The sequence below is a fragment of the Sapajus apella genome, unplaced genomic scaffold (assembly GCF_009761245.1).
Source record: "Sapajus apella isolate SASKATOON/1434 unplaced genomic scaffold, GSC_monkey_1.0 scaffold1, whole genome shotgun sequence".
NCBI classification, from domain to species: domain Eukaryota; kingdom Metazoa; phylum Chordata; class Mammalia; order Primates; family Cebidae; genus Sapajus; species Sapajus apella.
Genome location: NW_022436941.1, coordinates 65,194,460 through 65,210,728, shown reverse-complemented (window position 1 = coordinate 65,210,728; position 16,269 = coordinate 65,194,460). Strand labels below are relative to the sequence as shown.

Sequence of the window (16,269 nt, the reverse complement as noted above, 5' to 3'; positions counted from 1 at the left end):
CACCATGTTGGCCAGGCTGGTCTTGAACTCCTGGCCTGAAGTGATCTGCCCACCTTGGCCTCACAAAGTGCTAAGGCTTTATGCAAAGATAGAAATTAGCTGATGATCATCTGTAATTCATTTGATATTCAATTTATTTATCACTAGAATCACAGAAGAGAGTAAGTATTAGGGGATTCTGCCTGCAGTGGATGTCTTTGTATCTCTCCCCAAATTCGGTAAAGCAGTACCTAGAGTAAAGCATTTTAGGACTAACCAAGGGCACATAATGCCCATCCCACTCTCATGTATGGGTATAGAGAGAAAATATGATTCAAGGTGGGCATCCAATTCTCTACTTGGTTCCTATTTTCTGGATTGCTTCTGATATTAAAGAAGGTGAGGAAGATTTAGAATAAAAATATATTTTCAGTGGAAATAAATAACTGCTGTTAGGCTGAAATCAATAGTAAATGATACTTCATAAAGTTTCTAGGTTAATTACTATGTAGGATTAAATCTTACTTCATTGAGAAGTTATATGACCTTTACACAAATTCAAAACCAAACACACTAATGGTTTTAAATCACACCAAGTGGAATGTCCATAAAATGGAACACGGCATTGAAAATAAATGGAACTATACAAACCCACATGGATGAATCTCACAAATATAAAGATGAGTAAAGAAAGTAAACTGCAGAAGAATTCATACAGTACATATTTATAGTTTTTGAATATGTAAAACAACATGATATATTGTTTGAGAACATACACATATGTATTAAAGCCTAAGAAATGTGTGAGAAAAATAAGTGCCAAGTTAGGTACAGTACTCATCCCAGAGAAGGGAGTGAGTCTAATTGGGTAAAAGTACACAGAAGGCTTCCACCACTCTGGCAGCAAGCCATTTCTCATGGATGGTACGTGCTGACACGGTACATGAGTATTTGATACCTTCTTTTTATTTCTTTTTATTTATTTATTCATTTATTCATTTTTTTGAGATAAGCTCTCAATTTGTTACCCAGGCTGGGGTGCAGTGGTGTTATCTTAGCTCACTGCAGCTTCAACCTCCTGGGCTCAAGCAATTCTCCCACGTCAGCCCCTCAAGTATCAAGGACTATAGGCACAAGCTACCACACCCAGCTAATTTTTTGTAATTTTTGTAGGGTAGGATTTTATCATGTTGCCCAAGCTGGTCTTGAATTCCTGAACTCAAGCGATCTGCCCACCTCGGGCTCCTAAAGTGCTAGCATTAAAGGCATGAGCCACCATGCCCAGCCAACACCTTACTCTTTAAACTTTTTTTTAATTTAAATGAGGTCTCACTATGTTGCCCAGGCTGGTCTCAAACTCCTGGACTCAGGCAACCCTCCGACCTCAGCCTTTGGAGTAACTGAGATAACAGGCATATCCCATCATTCCCAGCTTCTTTGTACCTTTTTGTATGTTTGAAATTTATTGTTAATTTTAAAAGCTACCATAAACAAATTAGTACCCCCCCCAAAATGGTCAAATTATTTAAATAGACATTTCTCCAAAGAAGGTATACAAATGACCAATAAGTACATGAAAAGACGTTCAACATCAAAGCAAAGCAAAACTATGAGATGCCCCTATATATCCACTAGGATGCCTGTAATAAAATATATAAATAATAACAAATGGTGAGGATGTGGATGGCTGTAGTAAAATATACAGATAATAACAAATGTTGCTGAGGATGAAGATGTGGAAAAATTATAACCTTCATATAATATTGCTTATGGGAATGTAAAATGGAACATCACTTTAGAACAAGTTGTGGTACAGCCATACAATGGAATATTACTCGGTCATAAAAAGAAATGAAGTACCAATTTATGCTATAACATGAATGAAACTTGAAAACATGCTAAGTGAAAGAAGCCAGACACAAAAGGCCACATGCTGTATGATTCCATTTATATGAAATGTCCAGAATGAGTAAATTCACAGTGACAGAAGATAGATTAGTGGTTTGCTACAGATGGAGAAAGGGGAAATGGACAGTGACTGCTAATTGGTAAAGGGTTTCTTTTTGGGGTAATGAGAATGTTCTGGAATTGCTGGTTTTTATTGAACCACTATAAATATACTAAAAACCACTGAGTTGTATACTTTTAACAGGGCAAATATTATGGTAGATGTTGGTTTTGTTTTGTTTCGTTTTTGAGATGGAGTCTCCGTCTCACTCTGTCACCCAGGCTGGAGTGCAGTGGCATGATGTTCTCTCACTGCAAACTCCGCCTCCCGGGTTCAAGCAATTCTCTTGGCTCAGCCTCCCAAGTAGCGGGGATTAGAGGCATGCGCCACATGCCCGGCTAATTTTTTATTTTTAATAGAGACAGAGTTTCACCATGTTGGCCAGGCTGGTATTGAACTTCGGACCTCGGGAGATCTGCCCACCTTGGCTTCCCAAAGTCCTGGGATTACAGGCCTAAGCCACTGTGCCCGGCAATTTTACGGTATTAATTAAAGTTTTTTCTAAGACTACCAAACCCCCAGAAAACAAATACGGAAGGGCTTATTTGCAAAACTTGGTTCTAGAGAGCCCGAGATTCCAAATCTTTGTGATACTGATATATACACACGTATAGTATTCTGGAGAAACAAGTCACAAGTGACACAGAGACAAGTTTATCATTTTTTAACTTAGTCCATTTACCTGTGTACATGAGAGAAGACAGTGGATACCGTACGCCAAGTGCCTCTTCTGTAAAGGAATCAACAAAGTCCTCCAGCATGTGAAGCCCAAAATCTTTACCTCTGTATTTCTTCCTTAGAAACATTGTATCAAGAACTGGCAGTTGGTAACTTTGGGTAAGAAAAGAGGCACATATGCTTCCTGCAGTAATAAGAACAGAAACCCAATAACTGCACACATTAAAAAATACATATACATTTAGTGACGTAACTTAACAGTCTTTCTATGTTTATTCCTATATCAAAAAATGTTAAATATATAAATGTTATAAAGCGTTTTCCAGCTATTAGACATTATAATGTATACATGTGATGAGAGAAGCCATGTATTTTATGTTTGCCAATAGTATCATCAAATATAGGACAAATAGCTCAGTACCATTTTTGAAAATATATACTTCGCTATATGTATTAGATATACCATCACTGTCTATAGACTTATGCAACTTTAAAACTCATCAACTATTAAAATTTCAAATTTGAAGAGAACCTGATGACTATACTATAACCTTAGTACTTAAATGTCCTTTTTTCTTTGAGGATGTCTCTGACCTATATTTTATTTTTTTTTTTAAACATCTTTTCCCTCTGCATTTTTCCTAATGAATACCATTTCATTTTTATCTACTTCATGACAGTAAAGAAACGAATTAGTTCTCCAAATTTTTGAGGACTATAGATTGGAATGAATTGGAAATATTTGTCTTAGACATGGATATAATTTCCTACAGATATAATGCTAAATATATTTTGTATGTTTAAGGTTAAACAGGCAAAATAATTTGTAGTATCTATGTATCTCTCTCCTTATTATACAGCTATGTTGATTCGTCTTTTAAGAACCATGCTGTATGGGTTTTGACTAACCCGATAGATGTACTAACTCCTTTAATATATCAAGATAGTTTACAAGTTCAGGGAGCATGGTGGTGTGTCATATTTACTGTTAATGTTAGAATTCATAGTTAAATGTCATTATTCTATCATTTTTGCCTCAAATATTATTCTCAGATTATTCATATGATTTTGGGTAACTCTAATAATGCACTTCAAACAAGAAACAAAATGTCAGATAACATTTCAAAAATTTGTCTTACCAATCATATCATTTAATAAGTTGATCAATATAACAACTTTTTTTCAGTTCAAGCAAGTAATTTGAACTATTTATGACTGAATTGGAGAACTTCCATAACTTTCTGGAACAATCTCTGAGACTATCAACTAATTTAAATTTAGAATCAGTAATGAATATGGCAATATCCTTAGATTTTTTTTTTTTTTTTTTTTTTTTTTGGCACTTTTGCTTTTTTTGAGCCTGAATTTCACTCATTGCCCGGGCTGGAGGACAATGGCATGATCTCATCTCACTGCAACCTCTGCCTCCTCAGTTCAAGTGATTCTCCTATTCAGCCTCCCAAGCAGCTGGGATTACAGGCGACCAGCACTATACCCGGCTATATTTTTAGTAGAGACGGGGTTTCATTTCATCATGTTGACCAGGCTGGTCTTGAACTCCTGACCTCAGGTGATCTGCCCCGTCTCAGCCTCCCAAAGTGCTGGTATAAGCCATACACCTGCCAATATAGTTAGATCTTAATTGCTGACATTTAGTTAGGCCATTTCTAAGGGTCAAATTTCTTGCAGGAACCTAAGAAGTAATCTTGTCAGAGGCGTTTGGACCAGCACAACTCTACCTTAAAAGGAGATGGGTAAAATGAGGCTGAGACCTACTGGTTTGCATTCCCAGACAGTTAAGGCATTCTAAGTCACAGGATGAGATAGGAGGTCAGCACAAGATACAGGTCATAAAAGACCTTGCTGATAAAACAGCTTGCAGAAAAGAAAGAAGCTGGCCAAAACCCACCAAAACCAGGATGGCAATAAGAGTGACCTCTGGTCTTCCTCAGTGCTACACTCCCATTAGCACCATGACGGTTTACAAATGCTATGGCAACATAAGTACCCAAATATGGTCTAAAAGGGGAGGCATGAATAATATACCCCTTGTTAAGTGTATCATCAAGAAATAATCATAAAAATGGGCAACCAGCAGCCCTTGGGGCTGCTCTTACCCCAAAGTAGCCCTTCTTTTATTCCTTTACTTTCTTCATAAACTTGCTTTCACTTTACTCTATGGACTCGCCCTGAACTCTCTCTTGTGCAAGATCCAAGAACCCTCTCTTGGACCTCTTTCTGGTAACACCCTGATCAACAAGCTAATGCAACCATTATATTTTCAATGTCTTGAAATTGAGGGTTTTTCTTTTCTTTTCTTTTTTGACAAGAGTCTCACTCTGTCGCCAGGCTGGAATGCAGTGGCGTGATCCCAGCTCAACGCAACCTCTACCTCCTGGGTTCAAGTGATTCTCCTGCCTCAGGCTCCTGAGTAGCTGGGATTATAGGTCCGTGCCACCACTGCCAGCTAATTTTTGTATTTTTTTTTTTTTTTTGGAAGAGACAGGGTTTCACCATGTTGGTCAGGCTGGTCTCAAACTCCTAACCTCGTGACCCGCCCACCTTGGCCTCCCAAAGTGCTGGGATTACAGGTGTGAGCCATGGCGGCCGGCCCTGAAATTGAGGGTTTTTCATAGTAAGAATAGCAGTGATCATGAAATCAATAGACATGAAGTAGTAGTAGTCAAGTTTGAAGTACAAAGCAAAAATGCATGAGAAGGGAAAGCACAGTCTAGTTCTAGTTCTCAATACAAAGTCTGAGGATCTATGGTTGTTCACTACTCTGCATGCTTCAAGCTCCTTACAAAAGAATACTACTTAATGAAGAAAGTTTCTCATAAATTGATTTTGTTACTATTTTCACAGAAACATTCCTTTGAGTAGATAAAAGGGAAATTCCAGTATCTCAGACTAGTGTTAAAATGGCCAATTTATGGAACAAGCAGTGTGTTCACAAAGTTTAAAGTTCTTCCACTATTTATTTGCCACGTACATGTTCCTTTCAGATAATCAGAAAATCATGCTGGTTCTCTTCCTTTGCCTACACTTTATATAAATACTTCTGTTCTCCAGAGTCTGACTCATACAAATGCAATCAAATAAAGGGCAGAAAAACTTTCCATATTATCAAAGACTTTTAAGACATACCAAAAGCTGTAAATTTACCTAGTAAAGCAAAAACTAAAACCTGCTGCCTTAGGTAACGTTTTCATTAAATTTACTAGCTCAGACTAAATTTAACTTAGAGCATATGTTAGATTGTTTATATTCCTCAAAATTTCATCTTTGGCCTTCTCTTTTCTATGTGCTCTGAGTATTTTTATTCACCCAAAAGACTTCTGCCATTTATACAAATGCAGACGACCACTAATGTCTGTCTTTAACCACTGTAATACATGAGACTTACTTCAAAATCAAGAATGAAAGAGCTCATCTAAATGTAAATAAAACAAAAGTTACGTGATCATCTCAATAGCTGGAGAAAAAGCATTTGATGAAACCCAATCTTTCACAATAAAAATACTCAACTTCCTCAACCTAATACAGGGCATCTACCAAAAAGGAAAAAAAAAAAAACCCCACAGTTAACATGAAAATAGTGAACCAGCAGATATTTCCTCTTAAGATCTGCAATATGACAAGGATATCTACTCTCACCACTTGCATTCCACATTGTACTAGAGGATCTAGCCAGAATAATTAGGCAAGAAAAAAGATCAGGAAGCTAGATGTAAAACTGTCTCTATTTGCAGGTAACATGATCTTACATACAGAAAATCTTAAGGAATACACTAAAAAAAAAAAAAAAAAACTATTAAAACAAATAAAGAAGTTCAGCAAGGTTTCAGGATACAAGATCGATACATAAAAATCATTTGTATTTCTATATGTTAACAATGAACAATCCAAAAAATGGAATTACGAAAACAATACATAATAGTATCAAAAAATAATACCTAATTAACAAAAGACATGCAAAACTTGTACAATAGAAATTACAAACATTGTTATAAGAAATTAGAGAACAACTAAAATAAATGAAAACACATCTCATGTTCATGGATCTAAACACTTAATATTGCTAAGATGTCGATATTTTCCAAAACAACCTACAGATCAAAATCCTAGTGAATTGCTTCGCAAAAACTGTCAAGTTCAGCCCAAACACATGAAAACGATAAGGAGCCCAAATAGCCAAAATAATCTTGACAAAGATTCACACTTCCAAATTTCAACTTACTACAAAGCTACAGTAATCAAGACAGCGTATTACTGGTATGGGAACAGATACACAGATCAAAGAAATAGAATAGAGGGTCCAGAAACAAACTCTCATATTTATGGTCAACTGATTTTCAACAGGGGTGCCAAGACAATTCTATAAGGGAAAATTATATATTCAACAAATGGTGCTAGTACCACTAGATATCTAAATGCAAAATAATGTCAGACCCCTTCCTTGAATTGTATACAAATTTTAACTGCAAATGGATTGTAAACCTAAATATAAGATCTAAAACTGTTAAAACTCTTAGAAGAAAACATAGGTGTAAGCCTTCATCACTTTGGATTAGGCAGAGCCTTCTTAGATACAACACCAAAAACACAAGTTACAAAAGAAAAAAAGTAGATAAATTTGACCTCATCAAAATTAAGAACTTCTGGGCTTCAAAGAACACCATCAAGAAAGTAAAAAGACAAATCACAGAATGGAAGAAAACATTTCCAAAGTATGTATCTGACAAGGGTCTCATATCTAACATGTATAAAGGGATCTTACAACTCAAAAAGAAAAAGACAACTCGGACAGTTAGTGGTTTCCAGGGACTGTGGTGTAAGGGAAATGAGAAGTGACTGCCAATTAGTACAGGGATTCTTTCCGAGGTGATGAAAATGTTCAGGAATTAGATCGTGGTAATGGCTGTATAAATATATGAATATATTAAAAGTTACTGAATTCTACACTGTAAAAAAGTGAATTATATGGTCTATGAATTGAATGAATCTCAAAATGTGCTGGAAGAACCCAGACCTCTCCCCACCAACTGCCAAAAAGAGTATGTACTGTTATGTCCTCATTTATATAAAATCCTAGAAAAAGCAAGCTCATCTACACTAATAGGCAGCAAAATGTTTCCTTGGAGACAAACAGGGGAGAGAGGAATAGATTACAAAATGGCAAAGATAAACTTAAGATTACAGATATGCTTATTATCTTGATTGTGGTGGTTTCACAGATGTATATATATGTCAAATCGCAATTTTAAACCTTAAATATGGGCAGTTTTTTGTATGTCAGTTATACCACAATAAAGTTGGGGAAAATGTTTTTACAACAACCCAATTAAAAATGGCAAACGAATGACTGGGCACTGTGGCTCATGCCTGTAATCCCAGCACTTTGGGAGGCCAAGATAGGCCTGTGGTCAGGAGTTCGAGACCAGCCTAGCCAACATGGCAAAACCCTGTCACTACTAAAAATAACAAAAATTAACTGGGTATGGCAGCACCCACCTGTAATCCCAGCTACCCAGGAGGCTGAGGGAGGAGAATCACTTGAACCCAGGCAGCAGAGGTTGCAGTGAGCTGAGATCACGCCACTACACTCCAGCCTGGGTGACAGAGCACGGACTAGTCTCAAAAAAAAAAAAAAAAAAAGCAAATGATTTGAATAAATATTTCTATTCAAAGAAGTCATACAAATGGCCAATAAGCACATGGAAAAAATGCTCAACATTCTTAGTCACTAGGGAAATGCAAATCAAAATTACAATGGCCCGGGCACTTCACATCTGCTAGGTGAACTATAATCAACATGACAAATAGCAAGTGTTAGCTAAGATGTGGAGAAACCAACCCTCACACATTGCTGGTGGGAATGTAAAATGATACAGCCCCTGTGGTAGACAATTTGGCAGTTTCTCAAAAGGCAAAACAGAGTTACCATATGACCCAGCAATTCCACAACTACATACTCTAGGAGATGTGAAGACATGTCCAAACAACTGTACACAAATGTTCCTGTAAGTATTATTCAAAATAGGAACAACAACAAAAAACAGAAACAACCCCAAAGTCCATCAACTGATGACTAACAAAACTGAGATATCTATACAAGGGAATATTATTTGGTCATAAAAAGGAATGAATTGCTGATAGATGCTACAATATGAATAAAACTTAAAAATGTTATGCTAAGCAAAAGATGTCAGACACAAAAAGTTGCATATTATATGATTCCATTTATATAAAATAGATGAGTGGTTGTGCACTGGGACCTAGGAATGGGGAGGAAACGGAGAAAGACTGCTAATAAATAAATTTCTTTAATGGAGGGATGAAAATTATCTAAAATTTGTCATTGCAAGAGTTGTATAATTCTGTGAATGTATTTTTAAAAACTTAGTATGTATACTTTTTTTTTTTTTTTTTTTGGAGGCAGAGTCTCACTCTATTGCCCAGGCTGGAATGCAATGGCACTATCTCAACTCAGTGCAACCTATGCCACCTGGGTTCACATGATTCTCCTGCCTCAGCCTCCCTAGTAGCTGGATCACAAAAAAAAATCCTTCCATTACAAATTATCTCAAATGATTACAAAAACCAGAAATATACTTCCTGGTATTGGTCATAAATCCCTTCAGTAGTGAGCTAAACTGACTTACAGTTGTTGACTAGATTGTTCTTCCCCAAAATATTAGTCTTCAGATTGGATCAAGGCAATTCACAGTTGAAGTCAAATAACAATGAGTATTTCAAAAACATAGTGGCTGATAGTGACCTCAATTTTATTTTTTCCTCTGAGCTTGCCTACACCAAAATACGGTATCTTATTTATACAAATTTGCATCTTTATATACTTCTTGACATAAGCCAAAAGTCACAAAACTTCCACTGAACTAACCAGTGATTTTTTTTGTGTTATTTTAATACCTGTATGAGACTTTTTCATTCATTTTCTAGTTAGCATAGCCCTTTAACAGATAGCCCTAATCATTCCAGGCCCGTAAGGATTTATAAAGTTTAGCTAGTTTTGTGGTAGATAGTGATTACATTCTGGACATAGCTTCATTTTTTTAAACATATACTTCTTGTGTTTAATCAAAATTATCTATTACATTGCTTGGAATATAATAGTCATATAAGACTTAAGGAAAAAAAAATGCAGCTCTGTGACCACTTTCCTGATCCACATACACAAACACACTTTCTACATCCCAAAAGCAACCACTTTGAAGTCATTTAGCTATATTTTTGGTATTTACTTCTACTTCTCTAAGTAACTTACGATACTTCTTGATCTCCATTTCTTGATTTTTTCATTTTAGGCATAGATAGCTAGAACTTAGAAGGTGATAATTTAGCTCTTAGATACACTCACACACCCCAATCTCAACTCCACCATAAACACACTTCCCAAACAAAAAACCCAACACCCCAAAATAGTAATTTGTAATTGCTTGTTAGATCCATTTTCAGTATTTACATTATGATTATAGAAATGCTTTTGACAACTGAGCCATATAGTATACCATGAATATTTCTTTATTCTTGTACTTTTTGAATTCCCTTGCTACTATTAACTTATCTCTCTTATCCTCCAAAGTCTCCAGTAACTGTGTAAATCTTATCTCAATACGTTAAAACACATCAGTATTCTAATAATTCTATCTTCTTAAATCAATGTCCTAGTGCTTTCTGATCTGCTCTAATCTTGATCAGTCAATCTCTAGAAAAGTGGTGTCCAAAAGATCTTTCTGCAATGATGGAAATGTTCTGTATCTAGTCTGTCCAATGCAGTAGCCACTAGTCATGTGTGGCCACTGCGCTCTTAAAATGTGGCTAGCATGACTGAGAAACTGAATTTTAAAATTTAATTTAAACAGCCACATAAAGCTAGTAGTTATAACATACAGCAGCTCCACAACTGACATAGTTATGATTTAGGGATCTCCTTTCTTTCCTCTCTTAGTTTTCTGATCCCATCTTTCTTTCTTGACTGACTTTCTTACTTTAATAGAGCACAAACTCTACTCACTTCCAGAAAAGGGGTACGTGAGAGGTAAATTGTTTTAAGACTGAAAATCTAGACATTTCCTTCTTTTACTCTCCCTCTTTATTGATAATTTGACTGGGTAAAGAATACACTGGAAATCATTTTACCCTTTCTTTCCTCTATTCCAGATGTTCTGAAATTTCCTAATAATCTTGGTATGAGTATATCTTAATTCATTGTAATAGATGCTCAATGGGCCCTTTTAATCTGGAAATGTGTGTTTTACAGTTCGAGAAATGTTCACCAATTATTTCATTGGTAATTTCTTCTCCAATTTCTGTTCTCTCCTCCTGAAACATCTATTATTTAAATGATTCTTCTAATTTTATCTTTTCTTCCCATTTACCATCATTTAGGGTTTTTTGTTTCTGCTCTCCTTTCTGATCAATTTCCTCAACTTCATCTTACTTGTATTGGACTTTTTAGTTTCTAAGAGCTTTATAAACATTCTGTTAATATATCTTGTTCTTATTTCATAAACGCAATGACTAACTTTTCCAAAATTTTAAGGGTCAATTTTTTGCATTATCTTCTCCTCCAAATCTCTTTTTTTCTCTTTTGCTTTGATTGCCATTTTTCACATCAGTGGCCTTCCTTACCTATGACTATCTGTTCATAGTTAAGAATGAGATATTAAAAAGCTAATTAGAAGCTCTGTGTACATGAGGGGGCTTGCTGGCAATGAACTTCACTGCATGATGATCTGGCTGGAGCCTTTCCTAGGGGAACCACTTATGCTGGTATTTTTAGTTTCTTTTTTCTTTTGGCCTAGTCAAATTCCTCCAATTCCTCCATTTTTGCTCATGTAGCCATTAAAATAATTTTGAAATGCCATATATTCACACATCTTTGTGATATCTAAAATTTTCATCTAGGCATCATTACAAAGGATGTGACTTCTGACATACTGTTAATGTTGACTTTTCAAAAACTATTTTAAAAATTACTGCACACTTACAGAAAACTTGCAGATATTACAAAGAGCTCCCATATATCCTTCACCCTAATGTTAACATCTACATAGCTAAAGTACTTTATCAAAACCAGGAAATTAACATTGCTATGATACTATGATACTATTGGATAAACTACAGACTTTATTCAGATTTCACACATTATTCCACTAATGTTCTTTTCTGTTTCGGAATCCAGTCCAGAACTCCTTCCTGCATTTAGTTTACTATCTCCTGAAACTCTGGTCTTTAATAATTCCTCCATCTCCCCTTGTCACTCATAACCTTGACACTATGGGAGACTGTCAGTTATTTTATAGAATAACTCTCCCAATTTGGCTTTGTCTAATGTTTTCTCATAAATGAACTGAGATAATAAATTCTGGGCAAAATCCTACAGAATGACAGTGTCCTTCTCAGTAAATCACGTATCATGGGGTACATGATGTTGATATGTCTTATTACTGGTGATGTTAACTATAATCTATTGGTTAACATGGTGCCTGCCAGGTTTCTCTGTATAAATTTACCATTTTTCCCTTTGGCGTTAATAAATAATTTTGACTTTAAAAAAAAAACTATTGCATCCTTCTTTTAAATGTATCAAATGGACTCAAGAAACAATAATCAATGTGATAAATGCTACCATCCATTGAACAAACTATTCCTTAACACAGTTTTACACTGTTCCTTCTTCTCCTTGCACTAATATTGCTATGATATTTATTCCACAGAATGTTATTCTGATGTAATATTTTTATGCATGGAAGTTTATTGATTATCCTCTCATTTTCCCCTACAAGAATATATCTGTACATAAATATAAATTTTAAAAACTTCTTGTGATCCTAATGTTCTAAGTATCGATCCAAAAGAAATCTGGAATTATTATAATATTAGTATATAAGCAATCAAAACACAAATGTATTATATATATCTGGAAAACTAATTACTAAACAAAACAACCAAAATATTATTTTAAATACACCTATGAATGAGATAGATCTTTTTTTTTTTTTTTTTGAAATGGGTCTCGCTCTGTCACACAGGCTGGAGTGCAATGGCACAATCTCACCTCACTGCAACCTCCATCTCCCGGGTTCAAGTGATTCTCCCACCTCAGTCTCCCAAGTAGCTAGGATTACAGGCACCTGACATCACGTCCAGCTAATTTTTGTATTTTTTTTGTAGAGATGGGGTTTCACCAAGTTGTGCAGGCTGGTCATGAACTCCCGACCTCAGGTGATCCACCCGCCTTGGCCTCCCAAAGTACTGGAATTACAGACACAAGCCTGGAGCTCATCATTTTTTAACTGGTTTATGAGTTCATGAATTACTACCAGAATGAGACAAGGTTCAGCATCAATCCTATTCCTATTTTATTTTTATAGATATAAGTGCTAAAGAACCTTGTTCAAATAAGAAGGAACTAGAAAACCCTTCATTATAGCAATGGAAGTGCCCTTGGTTAAATGCCCCATATCACACAGTGATCTATTATAAAAAATATTTAATAATCTGACATTATTAAACACAAGTCAATTAAATCCTCTTTCATTTTTGTTGAAAACAAAGAAATAGAAACCACCTGACTTACAAAAGAGTATTACCTAATTATATTCAGTCACTTTTTCCACTACTACTACAAAACTATTTAGAGCCCCCTTTCTACCTTCCTTTTTCCTTTTTTAAAATGGGACTTTCGGACCTTTTTACAATTCCAGATTAGTAAGATTAAGGTTAGATGAAAGATATACCTTCATTTTGTAAAATGGGAGAAGGAAGATAATTTATTCCCTAACACAAATGCTGCCACCATACCTGAAAGTCTTCATGTGCTCACAGGAGCATGTCTTTTCCCAGAGCAAGGCTGGGGCAACTGTCCAGCTGTGCTGCATTAGGGAAGGAACTTTCAGCCAATCCTTTTCTAAAGCTCCACCTCCCAGAAGCACCCAGTGTTATAATGACTGAATCTTTTGAAGGTTCTGCAATATAAATATGGTACTTCCTGCCTTTGGCAATGGCATCTTAAGATTCAGTTACTATATTCCCTTTCACCAGATTATAACATTTTGTTGCTCTTACACTCCCCTCTTATTCACTTTGTAATTTGGGATTTATGCTGTTTAAAAATGTCTTTAGTGTCATTCTGGTGGTGTTGCAAGAGAGTAGAGGCTGATGCATGTGTTCAACCCAACGTCTTTAACCAAAGCATTAGCACTACAGCCATACCCTGTCTACCACTAGCAATGTCAACTCCTCGACATGCCATCCAAACTTTCACTATAAAATTCTGAGAAAACTTTGCAAGAGTACATGTACAACTTATACAGACTTTGAATACAAAGTTCTATGACTGAGGTCAATAAATTCTGAATGGTGTCCTAAATAAACTAAAAAATAGTACATAATACTTAGTATAACAATTATTGTAAAACTTAGTATAAAACAATTTTTTCTTCTTTTACACTCTCTTCTGTGTCATAAAAAGGCTTTCTCTGCAATTTTTATCCTTTTATAAACTATTTCTGCAGGTAAGTTTTTGTTACATATGAAGTACTCATATGGAAAGACTACAAAATATCTGATTTTGCAACCATGAGCATTTTCAATTATCTTTCAATTGCTTTCCCTTAAGTCTTTAGTGCTATGCTGTAAGACAAAGGTATTTGTGGATTTAGCATCTATGGTTTCTTATGAATGCAAGGCACCACGTGGGTCAAAGATAAGCAGTAATTTGCCACTTTCCTATGACACAGATCTAGTCTCTATCTGTTGCTAAGCCTATGTTGTATGAAGTAAGTTATATAAACACAGGTTCAAAGGAAAGTAATAGTAAACTCTTAAGAAAGTTTAGTTTTCTTAAATAGAAAACTAAAATACCTGAGTGGCTGAGGCAGGTAGATCAATAGAGCCCAGGGGGTTGAGGTTGTAGTGAGCCATGATTGCATCACTGCACTCCAGCCTGGGCAACAGAGGAAGGCCCTGGCTCAAAAAAATAATAAAATGACCCTCTAAAAGAAACCCAGCTGGGAGCGGTGGCTCACATCTGTAATCCCGGCATTTTGGGAGGCCAAGACAGGTGGATCATCTGAGGTCAGGAGTTTCAGACCAGCCTGACCAACATGGAGAAACCTCATCTGTACTAAAAATACAAATGTAGCCAGGCATGGTGGCGCATGCCTGTAACCCCAGCTACTTGGGAGGCTGAAACAAAAGCATCACTTGAACTTGAGGCAGGTGTTGCAGTGAGCCAAGATCACGCCACTGCACTCCAGCATGGGCAACAAGAACAAAACTCCATCTCAAAAAAAAAAAAAAGAAAGAAAGAAAGAAAGAAACCCAGCTGTGCTCAGTGGGTCACACCTATAATCCCAGCACTTTGGGAGGCTGAGGCAGATGAATCACGAAGTCAATAGATCAAAACCATCCTGGCCAACATTGTGAAACCGTATCTCTACCAAACATACAAAAATTAGCTGGGCATGGTGGTACATGCCTGTAGTCCCAGCTACTCAGGAGGCTGAGGCAGGGGAATCACTTGAACCCAGAAGGCAGAGGTTGTGGTGACCGAGACTGCGCCATTGCACTCTAGCCTTGGCAACAAGAGCGAAACTCCATCTCAAAAAAGAAACACATAAAACAGACTTGTAATGAGACTAAACAAGGAAAGGAAAAGTCATCATCCCTCAAAACTGTCTGAATACTATCTTGTAGGCATTTGGAGAAGCTATAAAGCCACAGAGTTATTCTATAGTGCAGCTTCCTGGAGTGTAAATTTTGCTAATATTTTGCAGCGGAATGATTATAAACGTGCATGAATCCTACAGCACTTCGTAGTAGCACAATGAGGTGACTATAGTTAACAATAATTATTGTATATGTCAAAATAACTAGAGGAATGGAATTAGAATGTTTTTAACATAAAGAAATGATAAATATTTGAAGAGATGGATACCCCAATTACCCTGATTTGATCATTTCATATTGTATGCTTATATCAAAAGATCACATGGACCCCCAAAATATGTACAACTATTATGTATTCATAAAAATTAAAAACAAAAAGATAACCAGGATAAAAGCTTAAGTTAGTCTATATGTATTTTTTTCAATAATAGAATTTGATTTGAAATACAGAGAATATAAAGTTTTATAGCTCTACCTGGAAACAATTTTTTCTTGAGATTTGGGGGGAGGGAACAGGTGTCTCTTCTTAACAGGATATTCAACTATAATAGGTAAAACTTGGAAGATGTTAACTAATATGCTTATCTCTCTAAAAAAAAAAAAAGGAGGTATTGTCAGACATTTTTCCAGGGTAAACTGCTACCCAAAAGCAGTTTGTTTTGTCTAAAAAACAAATTATATTCTATTTGTGAGCCCACAATTGACAGAAAACAAAATGACTATATTATATCCTTGAGATATATTACAGTTTACTTATCAAATACTGCAATACAATGAGAAAGAGCTGGTTAATGTAACAAAAGAGAAATAAAATCACTCAATTCTTATCTCTCAAACCATAACTTGTTAAAAATTTGAAATAATTCTCACAATAAAGGAATTAAAGGAGAAATTATATGCTAGGT

The 16,269-nt window shown here is 35.8% G+C and overlaps 1 protein-coding gene across 6 annotated transcripts in view; it reads right to left on the bottom strand.

The window, feature by feature from the left end:
* Positions 1–16,269, bottom strand: part of FAM169A (family with sequence similarity 169 member A) — a 79,213-nt gene that overhangs the window by 27,087 nt on the left and 35,857 nt on the right. For all 6 annotated transcript variants that reach the window (XM_032278309.1, XM_032278357.1, XM_032278337.1 and 3 more), the window contains one exon: positions 2,670–2,849. In XM_032278309.1, the coding sequence (XP_032134200.1) occupies positions 2,670–2,849 (180 nt within the window). The remainder of the gene's footprint in view (positions 1–2,669; positions 2,850–16,269) is intronic.